Consider the following 16,524-nt stretch of genomic DNA (forward strand, 5'->3'; position numbering starts at 1 on the left):
ACTCGCTGAAGCAAAGTGGGGATTCACCCCAATTCTGAAACTAGAGCTTCAGCCCTTAATGGGGTTCGCTTTACTCATCCTCTCACCTCATTCGTTATGCTTAAGGCTTTTTCTCAGATGACTTCCCTTGCCTTAGAAAATCACTATTCTTCATGCCAGCACTGCTGGGAGGTGAATATCTGAAGTCGCCAGCTCTATGTTTGACCTTTGAAAGGGAAAAGCATATAGTCAAAATGTAAGTGAATGGAATTGGGGGAATCATAGTTTAAATTTTCCCCCTTTCATCTAGGAGGTTTCTGTGGACTGAGGCAGAATTTTAAAATAAGACACAGATAACTGTTAATCTTCATTGAGAGAGTTTAATATGTGCACATTGCTAACACTGGTGTGTACACTTCATCTTGTTCCTGAGGTCACCAAAGCATATTGTGATTATTACAGAGATTGGAGCTCTTCTGACTGTTAACTTGCAGATAAAAGAAGATGAAAGACAAAACTAGATTTGTGTATTTCAATAATTTGCTCTTTAATTTTTACCCCACTCTTAGTTTCAGGGGACCTCCAAGAAGGGTATCAGTCGACTGGATAAGCAGATGAGAAAGTTCACAGATATCAGAAAAAAAAGCAGATCTGCACACGCAGTGAAAATCAGCATCGAGGGCAATAAAATGCCATTGTGACCTTGCCTGGGATGTGTCCCCATCTCTAAGAAATGCGCAATGGACTCTTTGGAGAAAGAAGATGATATTTAAAAATTTTTTTTATTGTATCTGTAAATGGTTCTGCTTGTATCAGATGTTGTCATAGGACTCACATTTCTCTTACTTGTATTTAAAACTGTTTGTTGTGTACTTTGTACAGAAGAATACTAGTCATACTTCTATAAACTTTACACAATAAAGTTCCATTCTGGTTTTGGGGGGCTGTCTCTTCATTGTCTTAGAGGATGTATTCTCAGTGGGGGTGAAAATTGGCTTTTGGTGAAAGAAAAAAATCTTAGCTATTACAGTGGTTTGTGACCCTTCCATCTTTCATGTTCATCCTTCCTGGCCATAGTATATAGTAAGGAATTTGGTCTCTGTGTTGGATTCCTGATAAGGAACTTCTAAAAACCTTTGCATTTTCTGGGTGATAAGAATGTTTTTGTGATTCTCATGAGGTGACCTGTTAGGCCCTGAGGTAGCTTTAGGATGGAGGATGTCACCAAAAAGATCTACCATGTAATTCAAGGGTTGGGATTTGGGGCAAGCCTGACGGGTTGGAGTGAGGGGATTGAGTTCAGTCATGTGCCCAATGATGTAATTGGTCATGCTTGAGTAGTGAGATCCCAATTAAAAACTCTGGACATTCGCGTTCACTGGGGCTTCCTGAATGGTGAGCACACTGATAAGCTGAGATGGTGATGTGCCTTCATTCCACAGAGAGAGGGTGTGGAAGCTCTGTTTACTGCCAGAACTCACCCTATGTCTCTTCATTTGGGTGGTCCTCCTACTTTGAGTCCTTTATAATAAATCATAAACATAGTACTTCCCTGAGTTCTGTAAGTCATTTTAGCAAATTCTTGAACCTAAGGGGATCATGGGAACTCCCAGATTTGTAACCAGTCAGTAAAAGTGGTCAGGGACCCACTTGAAACTGGCATTCAAAATGGGAGCAGTCTTAGGGAGGACTGAGCCCTTAAACCTGTTGAGTTGGATGCTAACTCAGGTGGTTAGTGTTGGAATGAATTGCACTATTCTAGTTGGGGTTGAAAGAAAATACAAAATCTTACTATTTCTCGTCTTAGGGAAATTTTAATTACTTGATTTTAATTAAATTACATTGATGTTTTCTCATGGAAAGGCTGTTGTAATGAAAAAAAAAGTTGTAAAATACTTCCTTAGAGGAAATGTGGATGTAATTGAAAATCACTGTACACTTACTGATAGCAGTTTGGCAGTTGGGTTAGGGGTAACTATAGTTTATGGCTATATTGTTCTATTTTTGCGATACTTTAAACAATAGTCTCTGCAGATTTAATTATGAAAAACCTCTGTTTAGTCAAAATGACTAAATTCAAGAACCAGTAAATCATTTTAATTATGGAAATTCTGATACAAATTGGAACAGGGTTTTTTAACAACACTGATTTTCAAAAAATCTTGAAAGTAGTACTTGCCATAAAAGCCTTTGAATAGCCAAAATGGCTTGAAGTGTATGCACTTACTGAAAAGGTCCTCTCAGGATCTCTGTATTTACTTTTTTTTTTTAGATTTTATTTATTTATTTGAGAGACAGAGAAAGAGCATGAAGTGGGGAGAGCAAAGGGAGAGGGAGAAGCAAACTCCCTGCTGAGTGGAGTTGGCGGGGGAGCTCCAACCTGGGACTCTGGGATCATGATCTGAGCCATAGGTGGATGCTTAACCAGCTGAGCCACCTGGGCAGTCCTGCATTTACTTTCAACAAGCTTAGCATGGATGGGGCAGTGAACTGTAAAAGGCAGGTGCATAAAAATGTTATCAGGTGATTGCTAACTGCTAGGTGGAGGTGGAAACAGTACTTTCTAGTCATTTTGCTTTATATAGATAGCCTTAAAATAAAAAAACTTGTGAGAGCAATAAAAGTATAGCCATCTATTGAAGCAAATGTTGTAGAACCTGGTCATTAAAAATTCTAAACAAGAAAGGTAAGAGTAAAAAAAGATTTAAACTTACTAATACAGTATTTTGCCATTTGATGGGGTAAGCTCCAATTATATGATGATTTCACTGATACGGGCTAAAACATAGTGACAGACAGTAAAGGGATAATCATAAGTAAGGAATTCAAAATGATTTAGGAGGTTCTCTTAATACTATGTTGAAGAAAAGACTGTTTCTGTATAAATGATCTTTGGTCCATGGGTTAAAAACTCAAACCTCAAAACAGAATGGTTTTTTTTTTTTTTAAATTTTGGAAATTTTTCTAACTTAAAATTATGTTGCAAGAATGGTAAAATAAACTCCCATATACCTATCTTCACCTATTTTAACCGTTGTTCACATTCGTAGCATTTACTTTATACATGTGAGTAACTTGTTTGACAGCTTGCCTCTTGGTCACCAAATGTTTAAACATATTTCTCTCCATAGAGACTTTTAGTTTGTTCCATTGTTGGTGGTGGTAACTTTGACTGCTTGAATGGAGTGATGCAGAATCATTTTTTCCCAGTTAAAAAGATTTAATTGTTGACTAAATTATTTTACATTAATTATATATAAATGTAAAGTACACAAAGAATTTAACATCTTTAAGGACAGTTTTTAAGTGTACAGTTAGTGGCATTAAGTCCCTTCACTTTTGTTTGCAGCCATCAACTGCCTTTCATCTCCAGAAATCTTTTCCTCTTAAAAAATGAAACTTCCGGGACGCCTGGGTGGCTCAGTTGGTTGGACAACTGCCTTCGGCTCAGGTCATGATCCCGGAGTCCCGGGATCAAGTCCCGCATCAGGCTCCCAGCTCCACGGGGAGTCTGCTTCTCCCTCTGACCTCCTCGCTCATGCTCTCTCTCACTCTCTCTCTCTCTCAAATAAATCTTTAAAAAAAAAAAAAAAAAGAAACTTCCATTGAATAGTAACTCCACATTCTCTTCCTCTGGCCTACCCCTGGCAGTCACCATACTGCTTTGTCTCTGGTTTTGACTACTCCCATCTCATATAAATGGAATCATACATTGTTTATCCTTTGTGAGTGGTGTACTCACTTAGCATAATGTCCTCAAGGTTCATTCATGCTGAAGCATGGGTCAGAATTTCCTTCCAAACATTTCAAGACTGAATAATACTGTATTACATGTGTATACCATGGTTGGTTTGTCCATTCATCATCTGTTGATGTATATTTAGGTTGCTTTTACCTTTTGACTGTTGTGAAGAATGCTGCCATGAATATGGGTGTGCAAATATTTCTTTGAGACCCTGCTCTGAGTTCTTTGAAGTATATACCCAGAGGTGGAATTATTGAGTCGTATGGTAATTCTGATTTATGGAACTGCCATGCTGTTTTCCAAAATGGCTGCCCCATTTTACATTCCTACCAATAATCCAAAGGGTTCTAATTTGTTCATAGCCACATCAACACATATATGTTTAGTTTTTTGGGGGGTTATTTTTGGTTTTGTTCTTGTTTTTTTTATAGTAATCATCCTACTGGGTGCAAGATGGTATGCCATTGTGGTTTTAATTTGTATTTTTCTAATTAGTGACATTGAGTATCTTTTCATATTCTTAATGCTTTTGATACCTTCTTTGGAGAAATACCTATTCAGATATTTTGCCTGTTTTTAAAGTAAGTTTTGAGTTGTTGGAGTTCTGTATATATTCTGGATAATAACTTACCAGATGAATGATTTGCAGATATTTTTCTAATTTTGTGGATTGCCTTTTCACTCTTTATTCCCACTTGGCACCCTTGTAAAAAATAATTTGACCATATATATAAGGGTTTATTTCTGGCCTCACTTCCATCAGTCTGTATGGCTGTCCTAGCATCAGCACGACACTTTTGTTTTAGGAACAAGAACCAAGTTTTTCACTTGTTTATTTCTTGATTTTGAAGAATTCCTGGATGGTAGGCTTGGCCTGAGACTCTTTGCCATAGTTTTTAACCATCGCAGAACTGCAACCAACTATGTGGGATTTCCCTCTCTGTTCATAGAGGCCTACCCATTTGTCTAATTTCTTATTGTCATCAATCTTAATTAGATTGATTTTGGTGTTCAGCACAAAGGGCCTCGACCAACTTGATATACATAAGCTCATCACAGTTGGGTGCAAGCACACGATCAGCTTGGCACTTGTCTAAGGCTTTGGTGGCTTTGTGAATTTCATATGCTGGGCCTTTGTGGATGAGGGTGGTTTTCTGCACCTCTTGTATTAACATCCATTACACCTCCAGCAGCAATGCCTTCCTAGGCCATGGTCGTGGGCCAGTGTAGAGCCCAATCTTAGGTGTACCTGAAGCCCCGCCTCTGAGCAACTTGGTGGCGGCAGGGAAAGAGCATGATCTTGTTTTGACTACTACGGCTTTGTAAATTTTGAAATCCGGAAGTGGGAGTCTTCCAACTTTGTTCTTTTTCAAGATTGTTTTGTCTATTTGGAGTCCTTGGAGACTTCATATGAATTTTAGGAGGGATTATTCTGTTTCTTCAAGAAACATCATTGGGGTATTGACAAGGACTGCTTTGGTTCTACAGATCACTTTGGGTAGTATTGACATTTTAACAGTATGAAGTCTTCCTGTCTATGAACACAGGATGTCTTCCTGTGTAATCTCTTTGATTTCTTTGAGCAACATTTCAGTGTATATTCTATAGACATTTTCTTTGTAGTTATGGCAGTTAATTTTGACATCTTAAGTTGTATTTTTAAGTAATTTCAATCACAAAAACTTTGTAGTCTACCTGTCTTTATATTATTGATGTCACAAATCACTATATGTGTATATACACATACATGCACAATATATTATATATATACTAACAGATTTATAGTTATTTTTTAAACTTTTCTATTTTAAATCCTGTAAAAGAAGTTATAATACTGGGTTTTATATTCGTCCATGTATTTACCTGTGCTGGAAAAATTTACATTTTTGTATGGCTTTGAGTTACTAGTGTCCTTTCAACCTGGAGGACCGCCTTTAGCATTTCTTGTAGAGCTTGTCTCTGTAGCATTTGTTTATCTGGGAATGGCTTATTTTCTCCCTCATTTTTTTTTTAAAAGATTTTATTTATTTATTTGACAGAGAAATCACAAGTAGTCGGAGAGGCAGGCAGAGAGAGAGGAGGAAGCAGGCTCCCTGCTGAGCAGAGAGCCCGATGCGGGACTCGATCCCAGGACCCTGAGATCATGACCTGAGCCGAAGGCAGCGGCTTAACCCACTGAGCCGCCCTCTCCCTCATTTTTGAAGGATAGTTTTGCCAGATAGAGAATTCTTGGTTGATGGTTTTTTTCTTGAATCAGTTTTATTATATCATCTGACTGACTTCTGGCCTGCAGAGATTGTGCCCTGGGAGCCAGAGAGGGACCCCTTTACTAGTAAAATACAATTTTGGGGGAGGGCATCAGATTAACCATTGTTTCCAAATTGCCTTCTCCCTACCTACCTGTATACTACTATTCCTCAGGCAGAGATTGTCAGGCCAAGCTCCATACTGTTGCTGTGATCTTCCCTCTCATGGTAGCAGAAGTCTTACAGCCTCGGATGCACAGGTAGAATGTGGTGTGGAGTGAAGTGAGTATGGATTACATGTATATAAAAGTTGTGCTGAGATGTTAGAGCAGTCCTGAGAGGTGGAATTGTGTAGTGTTGACATGGGCTGGAAATGTTGCAAAAATGCCTATGATTCTATAGCAAGCTATCTCAAATTGGCTGATTTTGGTACCATTGAGCTCCACATGTGCATTTCTATTGTTTGTTTGTTTTAAAGAAAGTGGGGAGCTGTGTCAGCATTACCTGTATTTTTACTTTTAAGCAAGCTGAATACATAAATGTAAAGATCTGACAAAAACTTGGGGATCATAGTTTGGAAAAGGCTTTACTTAGAAGATTTTTAGAAATCTTAACCCTCAGTGGGTTAAGCCTCTGCCTTCGGCTCAGGTCATGATCCCAGGGTCCTGGGATCGAGCCCCACATCGGGCTCTCTGCTTCGAAGGGAGCCTGCTTCCTCCTCTCTCTCTGCCTGCCTCTCTGCCTACTTGTGAGCTCTGTCTGTCAAATAAATAAATAAAATCTTAAAAAAAAAAAAAAAAAGAAAGGAAAAGAAAACATTCTTACTGCTTTGGGGCACCCGGGTAGCACAGTTAATTAAGTGTTCCACTCTTGGTTTTGGCTCAGGTCATGATCTCAGGGTCATGAGATCGAGGCCCTCATCTGGCTCCAAGCCCAGTGTGGAGTCTGTTTGAGACTCTCCCTCTCCCTCTGCCGCTCTTCTCTTAAAAATTAATAATAATAATATAAAAATATTCTTGCTGCTTTCAAGCAGGATTTGAAGGAGCAACTTGTGAGAACAATCCTCACTCTAGGAGATGAGGGTTTGGGTCTGTGCTCCCCAGGACTAGCTCAGTTCTTAAAAAGCCTGGGACCCAAGACCTTTGTGTTCTTTCCATGGTGGAGCTGCAGTTATGGATGCACCAAGGGAGGCTCAAAGTGTGTCAGACCCTAAGATAACTAGTTACTCCTTGGGTTTATTTGACTAGAGAGCAATGGGTGAGGCTTTAAACAAACTACTTTGTAAATGTTTTATGATGATGACATGTTTAAAAGACAGTGGATTGAAAGTAAAGAGTCAGAGTTTGGTCTCCCAAATTGTGTGGATCTCTTTGGGTTGGGGAAATCAGTGCTCATGGTTTTGAGAGGAGAAAAAAGGTGAGAGTTTATGCTTTCCTGTCCTTTGAATTTATAGAAGGAGTGATTTTTTAAAAAAAATTCTTTTCTTGTGATTTGAGAAAGAAGTTACTTTTTTGGCTAGAGATAGTACAGAAATAGAGTTCTGCACACTAGTTCTATGTGAGACCAGCAGAGGTTAGTTAAGTGCTGGCCATTTTTTTTTTTTAAAGATTTTATCCATTTGACACAGAGAGATCACAAGCAGGCAGAGAGGCAAGTAGAGAGAGAGAGAGAGGGAAGCAGGCTCCCTCCCCGCCAAGCAGAGAGCCCGATTCGGGGCTCGATCCCAGGACCCTGAGATCATGACCCGAGCCAAAGGCAGAGGCTTTAACCCACTGAGCCACCCAGGCACCCCAGGTGCTGGCCTTTTGAAGAACTTACCCTGGTAGTTGACCAGTATAGTTATGGACAGCCATTCCAAGCTGGTCTCTTCTGAAACCCATGTCAGGAGGAAGTAGGACCAAATCAGAGTCCGTGGGCTCAGAGGGGTCAAGGACCACATCCATCTGGTTGTCACCATTCAGTTTGTTGAGCTGACCTAACATGGCACTTAATATTTTGACATTGATTATACTTAATTCTATGAGATGTTATTGTCCCTGCTTTACAGATAAAGGTAATGGTGCACAGAGATCAAGGTGCCACCCAGCTGGTGAGTGGCAGAGCCAGAATTCAAGGTCAGGTCTGAATGCAGATCCCTGGCCACCTTAGCAGCTGGATTTTTTTTCCCACATGAAGTATTTGGTAGTTTTTAATTGTCAGACTTGTAGTTCTTGGCTTTTATCTTCTGGACATTCCTAAGTGTTGTTATTCTGTTTTTATTGAGGAAGTCAGAGAATCTTGAGGTGGAAAAAGTCATTCAGGGGTTTCCTAAGAAATAGTGTTGTTTAGTATTATATTTTAAGAAGGATCAAATTTGGTAGACTTTCAGCATCATCAGGTTATCCTTAGAGCAGAATTTGGAATGAAATTGATTCATATCAACCAATTCCTTTTAAAAAAAAATTTTAAAGCAAAACTGTGTAAGTCCTGTGTATGTCTCTGCTGGAAGGGAGAGGAACTACAGCTGGGCCTCGTGCCTTCGTGGTGATCAGTTAATCACCCTATTTAGGTTTCACTGTTATCTTTCCATAAGTGAGAAAAATGTGTTCAAAGTGAAATGACTGCCCAAAGTCATACTGTAAGTAGCAAACCATCCATGGATCCAGAGTCCATTCTTTCTGCCTTCAAAGCTTTCAGTTATGCTGCAGTGTTTTCTGGGTGAAATACTAGGATTTAAACAGATGCTTAGAGTTTTTGTGTTGAGCCTGTAGTTGTTCTTGGATCTTGTTTAAACTAGTACCATCTAAAGTGAATACCTGTGTCCATTCTTTTCCAGGTTTTGCTGTTACCACTCAAGATACCATACCTTGAATAATACAGGGACACTGGATAAGGTTATAATAATACTCAGGACACTGATAAGGTTAATATCCCAATGGCTGGGGAAGGGCTGAGATTCAGCCATACTGCTAAATAGTTCGGTGATAACCTCCTTCAAATGTTATACTACAGATGTCTGTTAGGGCTGAGGATCCTGGGGAAAAGTCTTGAATTCTGTCCGTTATTGGGTTTGATTATGGATAGGACTTATGGGCTGAAGTGGCCCAGGCAGAGGCCCACCTGCAGAGATCTGGGAGCCCCAAGAGAAAATTCACTGTAAGAGAAAAAGCAGTCTGACAGGGCAAGCCCCTCTTCGCAAGAGGATAGAATGTTGGAGGCAAGCTGAAGGTCCCAGTATATCCTGAGTCTGTGGGTGTGAACTGAGCTGTGGTTGATGGATGCTATAATGCTGGAGTTCAGAAAGTTGTGTTGGTCATCCGTATGCAAAAGGAACACTCTAGCCTCATAGCCCTTCGGAGTCCTGGAATGGCAGCTCCTCTGGCCGGCCAATTTAGGGCACAATGACAGGAGTGGTCCTCCCTCCTAGGGTACATCTGTGGGATCATCAGGCCCAAAGCTGCAAAAGCTTGACCTAGAGGCCATAGCAACCCACTTAGGATCATATGCACCCTTAGGATTCCTAGAATATTTGAGAAGGAAGGATTTTCCTTGAGGTAGGACTCCCTACATTTGCATAGATGAGCACACAAAGCCATTGAGATTCAGAAATTAACATGAAACAACTTCATTTGTACTCATGGCTGATTAAGGCTAGGAAAGTTTTCCTTTCTGCTACATTTTAAAATGGGTAAGTGAACAGGATTTTTGAGACACTCAAGAAAGTAATCAATTAGTATAGCTTGTATCTTCATTAAAGACTCTGGGCGGCACATGGCCCATGGTCTGTACTCCACAGCCCCACAGCCACTCTGCTCTTGTGTCATGTCACTCTTCCATTCACTCACTGCTCTCCAGCACCCACTGGCCAGCTTCTCTTTTTGAATGTGCACCCAGCTATTCTGAGTCTGGATCATATTTTCCCGCCCTGTCTCCTCAAATATCCACCGACCTTGCTCCTCTCTTTGTTTGATCTCTGTTCAAATGTCTCATTGTTGGTGACACCTTGCCTAACTTTCTTATATGAGAAAGCAACACCTCCCCTCACTTTATTTTTCCCTGAAGCACTTTGCACTAACTTACTATATATTTACTTGTTTGTTATTGAGTGTACCTTTCTCATTAGAGTGGCAGCTCCAAGAGGGCAGGAACTCCATTAGTTTTATCTATTGATGTATCCCCAAAAACCGGAACAATGTCTGTGACATAGTATATACTCTGTAAACTTGATTCATGAATGGACCCTACTGCCTGCCTGCCTTCATTCATTAATCAATTTATTCAACAAACACTGAACCCTGTAGGTGCTACATATCCAACACCTTGTAGGTGTAGTTGGATATACTGGATAGCAGAGGACCAAAGGTGAACAAGCTAGCTTCTGTCCTCAATTAGGTCACAATATGAGGAGGGACACAGAAAGGCAAACTTAACTAGAAATGCATTGTACTGAGTTTACAGGGGGTGCAACAGGAAAGGATCAAGAAAAAGAGGGCAGTGTTGAGTTGATTCCTGTGGGTGAGGATGATTATGATGGTGAGTGTTTCCTGTGTGCCATCTCTCCGTTAAACAATGAATACAGTATCATTTAAGGCTGTTAACAGTTTTCTGACATAACTGCTAATATTACCTTTATCTTAGGGATGCAGAAATAGGCTCAGAAAGCACCAAGGTCATAGAGCTAGTACTTGGAACTGAGATTCAAACTTGGCTTTTTCTGGTTCCAGATCTCAAGCTGTAACTATGTGCTGGGCAGACAAGCAGGGAAGACATTGTGAGCAGAAGGAACACTCTATCCCAAGGACTGAAACCTTACCATGTGTTTTCAGGTAACAGCAGAGATTCCAGGAAATGTGAAAAGAGATGAGGTAGTAGGAGTGTATGACACTTAGAAGGTGGCCTTAGAGGACCCAGGTTTGCATACCTGTTCCTGATTCCTTTCTCTTTCCTTCTTCCAGAGTAGCTTGCTTTTGCTACTGTATTAGGCTTCTGAATATGCTTCGATCTGAAAGAAAAATTTCATGGCCGAAGCAGGGGTTAGTGTGGGCAGGGGCTGACTATGTGGTTGTAGTGTCCCTGATGGGAGATGGAGTTCTTGAGTAGGATAGGGGAGACAACAGGAAGATCTTCGGAGAGAGAACTGCTGGAGCTTGCTCTGCATTGGCTGTCAGAGTCAGAGAAAGAAGGTGCTACACCTGGGTGAATGAGGTGAGAAAGAAAGTGCTACAACTGGATACCATTAATGAGGACAGAGCATCTAGGGGAAAGCTGCATGGAAGTGGTGAAGATGAAGGATGAGGGTGATCTGCTGTACCTGTGGCTCCCTGAGGAAGGGAGATGCCCCGTGCTGGTCTGGGTGCATAAGGCCAGAGCTCCAAGTGGAGTCACAGAACTGACAGACATCAGCTACTAAGTAGGTATTCAAATTGCTGCCAAGAAAGATAAGCGCTAGACTTGGGGTGGAATCTTTGGGAATGCCAGATGTGAATGCTAGGAATCTTCTCAGTATGGACATCTTTGGATGGGTAGTATGTTGTTTTCAGATCATTTGTTCTGACATATCATACACATATGTCTAAACCAACCAGGGAAGTTTTTGACATTTTCTTGGTTTAAAAAAAGTATTCAAGGGCATGAGAGGTCTTGCACCATTTTCTTCTGTAAATGTCTGAGTAAAATGGCAGGTTGGAAGCCCCTTCAGCCTACTTGGCTGCTTTTTTTCCCAGTGGCTTCCATAACCCCATCTGGAATCACAGCCACAGTGATCACCCTTATCCATGAAATGTGATCAGAAACTTGATATAAACCCATTTCAGCCCAGCCTTTTGCCCAGCTCACAGTACTCACTAAGTGTCCAGGTGAAACCCAGTTAGGGCTCCCGGCCGTTACCCCTGCAGGAGCCCTTCACTTCAGAGTGGTAGCTAGCACAGAGCACACTGGTGGTGAGGATCTTGGTTGCAGACCTTTGCCACGTGCCTGTGTGCACAAAGGGCAAATCTACAAACAGGAGGACGCAGGGAATAGGGCCAGGGTAAGATGGAGAGCCCCAGCTACTCACAATCTTTGTTCTCCCCTCCTTGGTCAGCGGTGTCCCAGGAGAAGGCAGAGGGAAAGAATGAATTTGCCTTACATAACATCCCAGCCCAGGTAGCACAGGGCCACAGTGGTACTGATGTGAGGAAGGGAGTGGGACTCTTCATGATGGTCTTCTTTTCATCTGCTCACTCAGGCACATATTGAGATCACTTACGGTGGCAGGATGGGAATGAGAATGAAAGTGGCAAGAGAGGGTGCTTTGCGGTCACATGACCCCAAGTCCTGTGCCCCTTCTGCCACCTGTGGGCTATGGGGTCTAGGGCAAAATTCACTTCAACTCGCTAAGCCTTGGTTTCCTCCTCCTTGAAGGCATTGATGCCCACTGCAAAGAGAGGTCATGGAGATGAAAGTGCTCAGGATGTCCAGCACACAGTAAGTAGCTTAATATATGAGCCTACCTCATTGTGATTATTTTTCAGTTTCCTATGTGTTTTCAATCCCACTGCTTACTTGAGCATTGGGTTTGGTGATATGTGGCTTTATATTTCCTTTACCTCAGCTAGGAACAGTATAAGGATTACATGCTCAGGCTCTGGAGTTTGCCCAGACCTAGCCTTGAATCCTGGCAGAGCCAATTGCTGATGGAGTGAGAGTCTTCTCATGCTCTGGATAATGGAAAAAAGCTCTCTGTAAAATTGAAGCTGCAGCTGGATGAAGATGGAAATGCTATCTACAGGCTCAAGCCTAACCTGGCCCTGTGGAGTGTCATAACTCCAGAAGGAAAGGGCCACATACCTTGCAGCTATGTTAACTCCCCAGCAGGTCTCATTTCTTTCTCAGTGGGGATTAGAGGTAAGGTGGCCAGCACTCACAAAATGAAAAAAATCAAAGGTCTCTTTATGAATGGAGTGGGCACAGGGCTTAAAGGAGCCAAACAGTGGGCAGTCTCAGTCTATGGCCCATATTCACATACTCGTTTCTGTATGGGGAGAGCCCAAAGCACCCAATGGGCTGAGCTGAGTACACTACTTCCAGAAATAGTATATGCCCTTGACAAACATTTTCCTAAGATTTATATTTTTACCAACTCCTGGTTGTGGGTTAATGGGCTCACCAAAAAGTTCTATTTGACCAGAACTTCAGCAAAATGTGGGATGAGGACTGGACATGAACCAACTCTGTGATTGTGTCCACTCATCATCCAGCATTTAGCTAAGCAGACTGCCTACCACCCTCTGGAGAGAAAGGCACTGTCGTCTGCCATCCAAGTACTTTGCTCCACTGATGACACTAAGGAACAAGTCTGAATCTGCAATGGATACCTGTGGGATCGAACTCATCATCCCAGACTGGCCAACACAATTTGGACAATGCCCAGAAGACATTCCTCTACTGCTGGGTGCAGATGACTCGGACTTCAACCCCTACTCTGTTGCTATATGTTTTCCTTACCCAAGTTCCTGTCCTTGCCGGTCAACTCCACAGCCACTGGTGTATGTATCATCACTTAGTCCTAGATCACTTATTGGCTGCTGTAGGAAGTGGGTTCTGCACACTTAACACATGTTGCTACAGGTTTTAAAGCTAGCCAGGGACATGTATTAAAGGGGCATGTCCCTTTAATAACAGTTTATAGATTAAGCAAATTGAACAAATCGATTTTCTAAGTCTTCTGACAGACTGGCTGCAAATGGGCTTTGAAATCCTTGTTTTTATTTTCATTGGATTCTGGGACTTCAAAATGCTTTTCCATGGGCTCCAAACTAAAGCATAATGCATTTACATATAACTAAAATTATAAAGCAATGTGGGCCCGAGGGATGGATTATTATTATGAGCCAAAGATAACTTCTTGTATATTGGCCTTCTGTTGTTTAACTTAGTAATAGCAGCCTGGGACCCATAAGCACAAAAGCCTGCGGATGCCAAACTCAAATTTTACCCCTACAAGAGTTTGAAACATAGCTCAAATAAGCAGATTTTTAGCCATTTGCAGGCTATCTGGTATGTATACCCCAGGAAACCACACCTAACCTCTTCTAGCCATAGATAAACCCAGCAGCTATAAAGCTGTTCATGTTCCATGTTCCAGAGACTCTAAGTGTTGCTACTGAGTGATATCACCTAAACACACAAGCACTCTCTCTCTCTCTCTGCTTTTCCTCTTCTCCCTTTGGATGGACAGTTTTATTCTATGAAGGACTTCCTCATCACGCCAACCTGTCCAGGTGTTAGTCAAATACAGTTCACTATGTGCTACTGCCACCTGGTGGTCATATCTTTTTCCATGCTCAACCCCCAAATCCTCCAACTTGCTTTAGCCTGTCTAGACATTTATCAGTTTTATGCATCTTTTCAAAAACTAGTTTGGGGTTTTGCTATTTTTCTCTGTTGCTTTTCTGTTTTCTTTTTTAGTTGGTTTCTGCTGTAATCTTTATTATTTCCTTATTATTCTTAATTTGTATTTAATTTGTCCTCCTTTAGTTTCCTAAGGTAGAACAGCAATTACAGATTTGAGATCTTTCTTCTTTTCCAAGCAGAGATGTTTAGTGTTATAAATTTCCCTCTAAACAGTGTTTTCAGGGACGCCTGGGTGGTTCAGTTGTTAAGCATCTGCCTTCAGCTCAGGTCACAATCCCAGTGTCCTGGAATCAAGCCCCACATCGGGCTCCCTGCTCAGTGGGCAAGAAGCCTGCTTTCTTCTGCTTGTGCTCCCACACTCGCTGAATCTCTGTCAAATAAATAAATTAAATATTTAAAAAACAAACAAAAAACACTTTCAGCTGTACCCCACAAATTTTGATACATTGTGTTTTCATTTTCATTCAAGTCAAAGTACTTTCTCATTTCCCTCTGAATTCATTTTTTGACTTAAGTATTATTTAGAAGTGTGTTATTTAGTTTCTGATATTTGGGAATTTTCCACATTTCTGTCATTGAGTTAAATGTAATGCCATTATAATCAGAGAACATACTTTGTATTGTATGAATACAATACAAAGTATTGTAACCGTATTTCAGTGTAACTGTATTCATTGTTCTAGCACGACACCCAGTGCTCCATGCAATCTGTGCCCTCTCTATTACCCACCACGTGTTTCCCCAACCTCCCATGCCCTCTCATCACTGCCTCAGAGAATCTTTTTTTTACTGTTGTATAGATTTTTTAAATTAAATTTATTTATTTTCAGCAAAACAGTATTCATTATTATTTTCACCACACCCTGTGCTCCATGCAATCCATGCCTGATATAATACCCACAACATGGTACGCCAACCTCCCACCCCCATGCCACTTCACACCCCTCAGATTGTTTTTCAGGCAAAGACCCTACCGAAAAGGAGAACTTCAGACCAATATCACTGATGAATATGGATGCTAAGATTCTCAACAACATTCTAGCTCCTAGGAACCTACACTACATTAAAACGTTTATCCAACATGATGGAGTAGGATCTATCCCTGGCTTGCAAGGTTGGTTCGACATTCGCAAATCAATCAATGTCATAGAACCAATTACGAAGTGAAGAGAGAAGAACCCCATGGTCCTCTCAATTGGTGAAGAAAAAACATTGGACAAAATCCAGCATCCGTCTGTGACTAAAAAGCTACAAAATACAGGGATAGCAGGAATATTCATCAACTTCATAAAATGTTTCTATGAAAAACACACAGTGTGTACCATCCTCAAAGGGTAAAAGCTGAAGCCATCGCTTTCAATTCAGGAACATGACAAGGATGCCCACTCTTATGAATCTTGTTCAACATAGCATGTGAAGTCCTAGCAACAGCAATCAGACAACAAAGAGAAATAAAAGGTATCCAAATTGGCACCCAAGAAGTCAAACTATCTCTCCTCACAGATGCCATACTTGATATAGAAAACCCAAAAGACTCTGCCCCCAAACTACCAGAACTCATACATCAATTCAATAATGTGGCAGGAAACAAAATCATGGTGCAGAAATCAGTGGCTTTCTTCTACATTATCAATGAAAATAAATAAAGGGAAATTAGAGAATCAATTCCATTTACTACAGCACCCAAACCATAAGATACCTGGGAATAAGCGAAACCAAAGAGGTAAAAGATTTGTATTCGAGGAACTAGAGAACACTCATGAGAGAAATGGAAGAAAACCAAAAAGACGGAAAACCATGGCATTCTCATGGATCAGAAGAATGAACATTGTTAAAATGTATATACTCCTTAGAGCAATCGATTCATTTAATGCCATTCCAATAAAATTCCACCGGTATCTTTCAAAGAGCTGGAACAAACACATGCCTAAAATTTGTGTGGAATCAGAGGCGACACCATATTGCTAAGAATTGCTGAAAGGAAAAAAAAAAAAAAACTATGAGCACCACCTTGCCTGATTTCACGGGTTACTATGAAGCTGTGAACACCAAGACAGCATGGGACTGGCAAAATAACAGATCCATAGACCAGTGGAACACAGTAGAGAGCTCAGATATGGATCATCAACTCCATGGTCAAATCTTATTCAAGAAAGCAGGGAAATATATACAGTGGAAAAA

At 41.0% G+C, this 16,524-nt stretch overlaps 1 protein-coding gene and 1 pseudogene across 5 annotated transcripts in view; one reads left to right on the top strand and one right to left on the bottom strand.

The window, feature by feature from the left end:
* Positions 1-919, top strand: part of IWS1 (interacts with SUPT6H, CTD assembly factor 1) — a 40,084-nt gene extending 39,165 nt beyond the window's left edge. For 4 of the 5 annotated variants that reach the window (XM_004779695.3, XM_004779698.3, XM_004779700.3 and 1 more), the window contains exon 14: positions 549-919. In XM_004779695.3, coding sequence (XP_004779752.1) covers positions 549-680 — 132 coding nt within the window. In that variant the 3' untranslated portion in view covers positions 681-919. The remainder of the gene's footprint in view (positions 1-548) is intronic. The other variant, XM_013049537.2, reaches the window with a different exon arrangement.
* Positions 920-4,556: 3,637 nt separating this feature from the next.
* Positions 4,557-4,936, bottom strand: LOC101677873 (annotated as a pseudogene).
* Between the last annotated feature and the right edge of the window lie 11,588 nt (positions 4,937-16,524).

This window comes from Mustela putorius, unplaced genomic scaffold, assembly GCF_011764305.1.
Source record: "Mustela putorius furo isolate JIRA1106 unplaced genomic scaffold, ASM1176430v1.1 tig00537338_pilon_pilon_pilon, whole genome shotgun sequence".
Classification (NCBI taxonomy): domain Eukaryota; kingdom Metazoa; phylum Chordata; class Mammalia; order Carnivora; family Mustelidae; genus Mustela; species Mustela putorius.